Source organism: Lathyrus oleraceus, chromosome 2 (genome assembly GCF_024323335.1).
Source record: "Lathyrus oleraceus cultivar Zhongwan6 chromosome 2, CAAS_Psat_ZW6_1.0, whole genome shotgun sequence".
Lineage (NCBI taxonomy): Eukaryota > Viridiplantae > Streptophyta > Magnoliopsida > Fabales > Fabaceae > Lathyrus > Lathyrus oleraceus.
In genome coordinates this window covers 480,134,418-480,144,076 of record NC_066580.1, presented here as the reverse complement: position 1 = coordinate 480,144,076, position 9,659 = coordinate 480,134,418, and the positions used below count along the sequence as shown (strand labels likewise).

Genomic DNA, 9,659 nt, shown 5'->3' with positions numbered 1-9,659 from the left:
AATCCACTTGGATATGACCACATACATCAGAGTATATGATTTTAAGAATTGACTTCGACTTGCTTCCTGCATCCTTGTCGAAGTTGTTCTCGTGTTGCTTTGCCTGCACACATTCTGCACACACTTCATTTGGATTTTTGATTTCTGCTAACCCTAAAACCATATTTCTTCTTTTCATATATCTGATGTCTTTCAAATTGAGATGACCAAGTCTATAGTGTCATATCCATTCATCCCTGCTTGCTGTAGTTGCAAGGCACTTGTGCTCCATCACATTAAGTTCAATCATGGGGGTTCTATTCTGAGACATATGTGCCTTCAAGATTAACCTTCCAACTGAGTCGAGAACTCTCATCATCTTGTCTTTGATCGACATTTTGTAGTTCTTTTTGACCAACTGCCCTATGTTGAGCAAATTACTTTTCATGCCTGGTATGTACAATACATTGTAAATTACTAACCTTTTTCCATCTTTCCTTATAATCAGAACATCACCAATACCTTCAGCTGCTAAAGTATTGTCATTTGCAAATTTTACCATGTTCTTCATTAAGGGTTTCATGTTTATAAACCAATATTTTCTACCAGTAATGTGTGATAAGCATCTCGAGTCCAAGTACCATTGATCCTGGAATCTTTCTTCATCTCTTGTTATGACCATCAAAAACATCTCTTCTTCTTCATGCTTTATAAACTTTGCATCAGTTTCCTGATTCTTCTATTTTTCAGGACAATCACTTGAGTAGTGACCATACTTCTGACAATTAAAACACTAAATGTTACTTTTTTCAAGTTTTCGACCACCACCTCTTCCTCTACCTACAACACCACCTCTTTGGTTACTTTGGTATAAAGGTCTTCTCTGATTTGACCAGCCTCTTTCTTATTGATTTCGACCAGTCGAATTATTGTAGCCTCATTTACCTTTGTTGTCGAGCCACTTCCCTTTGCCTTTATTTTCTCTTGCCAATTGCGCATGTAAATCCATATCACTCTTCGACTTGCTTGCATCTCTTTTAGCCATTCTCTATTCATGAGATTCAAGCGTCCCTTGAATCTATTCCTTTGTCAATGCTGACAAATCTTTCGACTCTTCTATGGCTACTACCACGTGGCCAAACTTTGGAGCAAGTGACCTCAAGATCTTTGAAAAAACTTGATCTTGATGTTAACACTTCTCCATATACCTTGATTTGATTCACCAGTTTTGTAACCCTAGTGAAAAAATCAGTTATGATTTCATTGTCTTCCATCTGAAGCAATTCATACGTTCTTTTGTGAGTTTGTAACCTCACCTCTTGCACCTCTTCTCCGCCTCCAAATGATTTTTCCAGAATTTCTCATGCTTCTTTCGCTGATTCAACATCACTAACCTTTTCAAAATTATCTGAATCAACACATTGATATATTATAAAGAGAGATTTACAATTTTTCTTCTTCAATTCTTTATGTGCAACTTTTTCTTCATTCGTCGCATTTGTTGCATACGGTGTCACTTCCTCCTTCACAAGATTCCAAAGATCTTGATAGAAAAAAACAACCTTTATCTACTTGAACCAATTCTTGTAAGTTTGATTCTTCATAATTGTGAGACTCGCCGAAAAATGCTCATTCAGATGATTCATCATGTTATGCTCCCAAGAATCGCTCAGTCAGTGCTCTAGATACCAGATGTTGGAATTCACCAAAACTTATGGAGAATTTTGTTGCACAATTGATAATTGAAGAATGAAATAAAAGATGAAAATTAGGTAAGAAAATGGATTAAGGTTTTATCGAAGTAAGGGAAGAAGAAGAAGAATTTTTACATAGTAACTCTATACTCTCAAACTGAGATTTATTCAACTTGTGAAATTGCACTTCTGTTATGTTGTATTACAATTAATAAAGGTTACTCCCTTATTATAGATTTTGGGCTTGCTAGCTCCTCAAGTAAATCCCAAAATACCTAGTTCTGCTAACACTACAAAATTGAGCCTTAATAAAAATCCATGTCGAGGCTAACTCCTCGACACTTTTATAACTAGGTGTTCGACAACAACATGCTTCGACATGATGAATTACAATCAAACATCATTAATGTTAAATATATTACCTTCGAATAAAATATCATTTCTGAGCTTCCAGATGCTCTAAAGGTCAGCCCACCAAATAACTCATTCTCTATTCTTTTGACTTTCTTTCTCATAATATTACAAGTCGCCAACAAGCTACTAATAATATCTTCCCCTTTTGATAAAGTATAATCAATCCAACTGTTAATAGTATCCTAAACCTTTATAACAGCTCCACACTCAAATAAAATATGTTGCAGATTTTCTTCCGATCGAAAACTTTGGTCCCTTTGAGGTAAGGGGATATATGTAGAGGAAACGGTTGATCGACACCCATGCTATTATGGAGGCGACTAGTAATCTTGAAAGAAGATATATTTTAGGTGAAGATAGAGAGTCGTCCCGTAATTACCATTCCCATTCTCTTTAACGTGGCTTATTTTTGCTTCGCAGATAAGATGGCTTCCATGGAAAAAATATTTTAACCAAATTCATTCTAGATTTTTTTTTTAAAATAACCATATTTTTCAAATTAATTTCTGAAATAACCAATTTTTCAAAAAAATTACTGGAATAATCACCTTTCTAAACAGATGCGCCAGATCAACTGGCGCATCCATTTAAAATGAAGAGGAGGCGCCAACACCATTGGCGCATGCTTTCAAAGCATTGCATGGAGGCACCAAGGTTCCTGGCACATACATATGTCATGCGCCCATGCTCCTGGAGCATGCATGTGCTTCTAATTTGTGGCGCATGTGGTGCCTAGTCCTTTGGTGCATGCATTGACAACTTCATCTATAAATGCCTCGCCCATCTCCCATATTTTTTCACACAAATTTTACCCTCCAACCAATTTTCTTTCATTCTACTTTAATCTCCTTCCCTTTTTTTTTTTTTTTAACCATGTCTTTTCACATTCACAAGAGAAATGCCGATTTAATCTTTTCTGCTGCCGCACCTCCGATAAAGATTCGATTTTGGAATATAGAGTCATTAGAAAGTCTTAATCGGATGTTGGACCGTTGGTTAGAAGGGGAAATTGCGGATGGTGAAAGGATCAGAAGGATTCAATGACTTGAGTCCACGTTCAACAAAAATGGAGAAGTGCGTGAATGGGTGGATATTAAGATCGGCAGAGACGTTCGCAGGATGATGCATAATATGTTCAAAAAAAATTGATGGTTGTAATCACTTAGTTATAGTAATGGTATTTTAATTATTGTAGTTGTTTCTGTTGTTGTTAATGTGTTACTTGTGTGTTGAATGTGTTGTATTTGTTTGTGATGGTATTTCCTCACACAGTTATCATATGTAAACAATTATTTTTTTATATATATTTGATAACACTGAAATTTACCGTATTTTTGACTCCGATTTCACATGCATTCTAGTTGTTTTATTGTTATTTTTTTGTGTTATTGCTATGTTTTCCTTTGTTTTTAGGTTTTTACTTTAATCGGAGCCCTGATCGAGAAAAGGAGTGAAAAAGAGCTAAAAACCCTAAAATTCAGCATTTTGCACTTGTGGCCTACCCCATGGCTGGCGCCATAGACCCTGCCATGACGTGTCCAAGCTCAACTTCCCTCAACTCCCACGTTCCCCACTACTTCCACTAAGGCGCCTCATTTTGTGCTTGTGGCGGGCGCCATGGTCTTATGGCGGGCGCCACAAGAGGAAAGTTTTTCCCTCCCATTTTCAAATTGAAGGGCATCCTTGTCATTTCCATCTTTTTACTTGCTTATAAATAGAAACTCGAAATCACTTTTACAATCATCCAAACTTAGAGTAGAGGCAAACTCAGAGCAACTTTGTTTCACTTAGGTATATATTCAGTATTATAAAGTGATAACCGCTTCGCATTGGAGTGTTACCACAATTGTATAATCGAGTCTGTGATAGAGTCTGTAATCGAGTTTGGAGCACTTTGGAAGGAAGTTAATCCTGCCACCATTTTCATTTCCGCTTTGCAATTTACTCAACCCTCCGATTGGAGCAGGTTTTTATTACTTGTCTTTACTTTATTTATTTCTCGCACTCGCTTTACTTTATTTATTTCTCGCACTCGCTTTACTTTATTTATTTCTCGCACTCGCTTTAAATTATTTATTTTCTCGCACTCGCTTTAAATTATTTATTTCCTCGCACTCGCTTTACTTTTATTTACTTTCCGCACTCGCACTACTTTTATTTACTTTCCGCACTCGCACTACTTTTATTTACTTTCCGCACTCGCACTACTTTTATTTAAATTAATGCACTTTTACTTTACCATGTCTAACTAAATTTATAAGGTTAGAATGTAAGGATCGTAATTGAACCGATAATCCGTACAATTGTTCGTAGAAACACTTAAGGGCTATTTTAACTTTCAACTTAAGTTTTCCCGCACTTCAATTCCGTTGGGTAAGATCGAAAGCCGTCCAACGTCTATCTAAACTTAATTGTTTTTAACTATTTCAAAAACAGCGAAAGCGCTTTGTTTAGTTAATTAGGAGTTTTTAAATTAAGAAGAAAAGAGATTTTAAAACTATTTTCGGACGCGTTTATAAGTTTAGAGTCTGGTTCGTGAGAACCTCTTTTGGTTAAGAAATCCAGGTTATAATACTTTTCAACTTAGTCAAGATACTATATTTCTTAAAAATAGGTTTACTACTCTAACATAATGCGCGCCTTTTTATAAGTGACAATAAGAGGGTTTGATTAGGGAGTACAACTCGGTTCTGAATACGCGAAAGCGACAGTTCCTGTTAAATTAGTTCTTTTCAAAGTAGGAAACATTGCCCATAAGTAATTCTATTAGCAAGTACTTGGATTATTAATTGATTACGTGAATTACATTCGACCCTGTCTTTATTAATTAATCTTTATTCAACACTTTACTTTTCATTGCACACTCCAAAAACACCTATTTTGATTGCCTTTGATAAACACCATAACAATAGATAACGATAGATTGACACTTGGTCTCTGTGGATTCGACAATCTTTTATATTACTCTGACGCGTTCGTATACTTGTGAAACACCGCATCAATATTGCAAAAGAGGTACATGTAAAATTATCTTGTGGAGCTCGTTCCAACACTAGGACAGTTAGTACGATTGTGACCTGGATGACAGCATGAACCACATAATTGAACCATTTTGTTCGCCGTATCCATTTCGGTTCGAATACGTGTGTTGTTTGGGCAACCCTTTTTCTTTCTTCGCATAACTTCATTGTGCCAGACAATGTCCCCTTGATATTCTGGTCAGTAATCCTCTTTTGCAATTACTGAAAAATTAATTTTGTAAACATTGGATAGGCTTCTGACTTTGTAAACGTCAGATAGTAAGTAGAATGGATCCCTTCGAACCTTCGAACCTGCCGCAATGAAATGGAAGAAGGGCGTACAAAAGGCTTGGAACTTTCCGCAGTCACACCAACCTCTATCTAGTTTCACTCTATATTGGCCCATCGGCATGCCTTCATTGTGATCCATGAACTCAACAACACTGTACCAACCTTTAGTACGGTCAAAAACCGTGACCACGTGTGTGTTTGCTTTGGCAGCTTCGTGTCTAATGAATTTCATTGAAGCATCAATGAACAACTGCCCAAATTGTAACACTAAACTCCATTTGGAACGCCTGGTCTCAAACAGCGCCCCTAGCCTGAAATATGTTTCCTGCACCAAAGCGGTTATAGGTAGGTTTCAGATGCCTTTGAAGACATAGTTAATTGATTCCACAAGATTTGTTGTCATGTGGCCCCAACGTTGACCGTTGTCGTATGCCCTAGTCCATTTCTCTAATGGAATATTGTCGATCCATCATACTACATCTACGATTGATAACCTTATTTCTTCATGGTAGTGTTTGAAAGAAGGTTCTGATAATGCGTAACCTGCGTTCACAACCTTCTTCCGAAACGTTTTGTCTTTGATCTCCCGCATAAAATTATGAGCGATATATCTAATGCAGAAAACATGTGTCAACGGAGGATCCTGCCAGCCATTATCAATGTTTTTGTAGGCACGGACTATTGAAGGGTGTCGGTCGGAGATCAAACATAAGTTAGGTTGAGGAGCAACGTGCAATTAAAGATTTCTTAGGAAAAAACTCCATCCTCACCAGTCTCCCCTTCAACAAGGGCAAAGGCGATTGGAAAAGTGTTGTTGTTGCCATCTTGTGCCACTGCCATCAGTAACGTTCCTTTATATTTCCCGTAAACCATGTACCATCAATTTGTATAATAGGTTTACAAAAAGAAAAACCTTTGATGCATGGTTGATACGCCCAGAAGAGACGGCAGAATATTCCATTTCCAATAGCACAAGTCCCGTCTGGTGTTTACGCCGGCAACGTTTCCAACTTGACAATAGTCCCTGGAGCATACTGTTTAAGAGCTAACAGGTATTTTGGAAGTTGTTTGTAAGACTCCTCCCAATTTCCATACACTTTTTTAATCGTCTTTGTCATAGCTATCCAAGCCTTCCTATATAATGGCGTATACTGTATTGTGCTACAATATGTGAGATTATTGTACTTACCTTTAACGAAGGATTGTCGCTAATGACATATAAAATTTCATCGCATATTAACTTAGAGCTAAGTTTCCGATGGTCTTGCATTGGGTTCGTGAGCAAGCATGTGTGAACTGGACTCATGGATCCAATCTCCCAAGAATCACTCCTTTTCTGGTGTCATACCCTGATTTTGGCCCTGAAAGTTTTTTTTTCCATCAATCAGTCATTTGCATTTCTCCTCATGACCATTTCACGTTTAAACTCTTCACTTCATATTGAAAGATCTTTTACTCATTCATGTTACAATCATTTCATTCATGCATGATTAAAATAATTTTCCACATGTCTTCTGTCCAACTATGCCTTTAATGGCCTTAGGGCAACTTCGGGAAGTGCAACATCTAAGACATGAGAAATTTTACCAACTAATGGTCTCAAGGACGGCGAAGGAATCACGCAGTCATAGGCTCCCACACCTAAAGTCGGATTGCAAAAAGATAACTCTCCAACTCTTTGTACTTATATTTTACTGGATTTTCCTGATTTGTTGCATGTTTGTGAATTGGTGCATGATGCTCTGAAACAAATAGCTGATTTGGTGCCCCTTGCTCCCATGCGATTATCATCAATCGTTGTCCAGAATATACCGAAACGTTACGATGTGATGGAGCATGAGATTGTCATGTATGTTGAAAATATGTTAAAGCTTGAGAGTGGTGCAATTGGAGAAATTTTTGGTAGTACCATGCTACCCGTACTTGCGGATAAATTGATAGAGTTGGATGTGGAAATTGGATTGGATGGCAGCATGCATGCGGATGCCAAATGCATATTTGAATGGAGTTAGAAGATATTGGTAAGTTTGCAGATGATGATGAGAATTATAATAGTATGTGTACCTCAGAGATGTTCAATAGAAAAAATTGCAAGGCAATAAGGTTGTGGAGAAATTAGATAGCCTAATTATGCTGACTTTTTTGCATCTTGAATCCTGTCAAGTAGTGGCCGATTGTATGAGGCTATCATGTACATTTTATGCTTTCGCATGAAATCATTGGTGGACGTGCCTAGGCTTAGAATGCAGCTTATCAAAATGCCAATGTTGTTACTCTGGAAACATACATCCGGTCAAATGCTTATGGTACTTGCAACGACGTAAGGAATTTTTCAAATCCTGAAATTAAAGAGGCAGTTGTATTTTATGAATAAGGTCCTCAGTCATTTGATTATAGTATACGCCTCAATCATACATGGGCTTTCTCCGGTTTTCCGGATGTTACAACAATAATGGATACAAATGGCCCTTTTCTCAATAACTACCGACCATGATTCTGTTATTCAGTCTACCATAATGCAAGTATTTCCCAACACCCGCCACCGTTGCTATCTCTTCCCAATTATACACTAATCAGATCACAATTTCGATTCCGGATCGAAACCAAAAATGTTCAAATTCCTCAAAGACGTTGTTGGTGGATCTGGAACTGGCATCAAAGATCTCCCTTACAACATTGGTGAACCTTATCATTCCGCTTGGGGTTCTTGGATTCATCATCGCGGCACTTCAAAGGATGACGGCTCTCCGGTTTCGATTTTTACTTTATCTGGAAGTAATGCTCAGGATGGACATTTAGCTGCGGGTCGTAATGGTGTCGAGCGTCTACGAACTGTTAGGCATCCAAATATTTTGTCATTTCTTCGTAGTACCGAGATTGAAACTTTTGATGGCGGTTCTTCTAAGGTCACAATATATATTGTGACCGAACCTGTAATGCCACTTTCAGATAAGGTTAAAGAGTTAGGACTTGAGAGTACACAAAGGGATGAATATTATGCTTGGGGACTGCTTCAGATATCGAAAGCCGCGAGCTTCTTAAATAATGATTGTAAACTTGTTCATGGCAATGTTTGCTTGGCTAGTGTTGTTGTCACACAAACTCTGGACTGGAAACTCCATGCTTTTGATGTTCTATCAGAGTTTGATGGGAGCAATGAGTCATCCTCTACGCAAATGCTGCAATATGCATGGCTTGTTGCAACTCAATACAAAGCAATGGAGCTGGCAAAATCTGACTGGGCTGTAATTAAGAAGTCTCCTCCATGGGCCATTGATTCTTGGGGCATGGGCTGTCTTATCTATGAGCTATTCTCTGGTTTGAAGTTGATCAAAACAGAAGAGTTACGTAACACTGACTCCATTCCCAAGTCCCTGCTTCCAGATTACCAGCGGCTACTGAGTTCCACACCTTCTCGTAGATTGAATACTTCAAAGCTTATAGAAAATAGTGAGTATTTTTAAAATAAGTTGGTAGACACAATACATTTAATGGAAATTCTCAGTTTGAAAGATAGTGTCGAGAAGGACACCTTCTTCTGCAAGCTTCCAAATTTAGCAGAGCAACTTCCTCGTCAGATTATGTTAAAGAAGTTACTTCCTTTATTAGCTTCTGCCCTTGAATTTGGTTCAGCTGCTGCCCCTGCTCTGACTGCATTGTTGAAAATGGGTTCATGGCTTTCAGCCGAGGAGTTTCGTGTCAAGATTCTTCCAACAATAATTAAACTCTTTGCCTCCAACGATCGAGCTGTCCGTGTTAGCCTTCTCCAACATATTGAACAATTCGGAGAGTCATTATCAGCTCAAGCTGTTGATGAGCAGGTTTACCCTCACGTTGCTACTGGTTTCTCTGATACATCTGCTTTTTTGAGGGAACTTACTCTCAAGTCCATGTTAGTTTTGGCTCCGAAACTGTCTCAAAGGACCTTGTCTGGGTCATTATTAAAGCATCTGTCGAAGTTACAGGTTGATGAAGAGGTAGGGATACGAACAAATACTATTATCTTGCTAGGAAATATTGCAAGTTACTTAAATGAAGGGACAAGAAAAAGAGTGTTGATTAATGCATTTACAGTCCATGCTTTACGTGATACCTTTCCACGTGCTAGAGGAGCAGGAATTATGGCTTTATGTGCTACCAGTTTTAACTATGACATCACTGAAATTGCCACTCGGATTCTTCCTAATATTGTGGTCCTCACAAGCCGTGCCATTACCGGTTTACACCGACGCACGTCCAGTCATCCACACTATGGTTCCAC

The 9,659-nt window shown here is 38.1% G+C and overlaps 1 protein-coding gene across 1 annotated transcript; it reads left to right on the top strand.

The window, feature by feature from the left end:
- Window positions 1-7,933: 7,933 nt before the first annotated feature.
- Window positions 7,934-9,491, top strand: LOC127120630 (uncharacterized). The gene has a single exon (XM_051051138.1). It carries the CDS (start codon window positions 8,008-8,010, stop codon window positions 8,860-8,862), a length of 855 nt encoding a protein of 284 aa, XP_050907095.1. The 5' UTR covers window positions 7,934-8,007; the 3' UTR covers window positions 8,863-9,491.
- The last annotated feature ends 168 nt before the right edge of the window (window positions 9,492-9,659 follow it).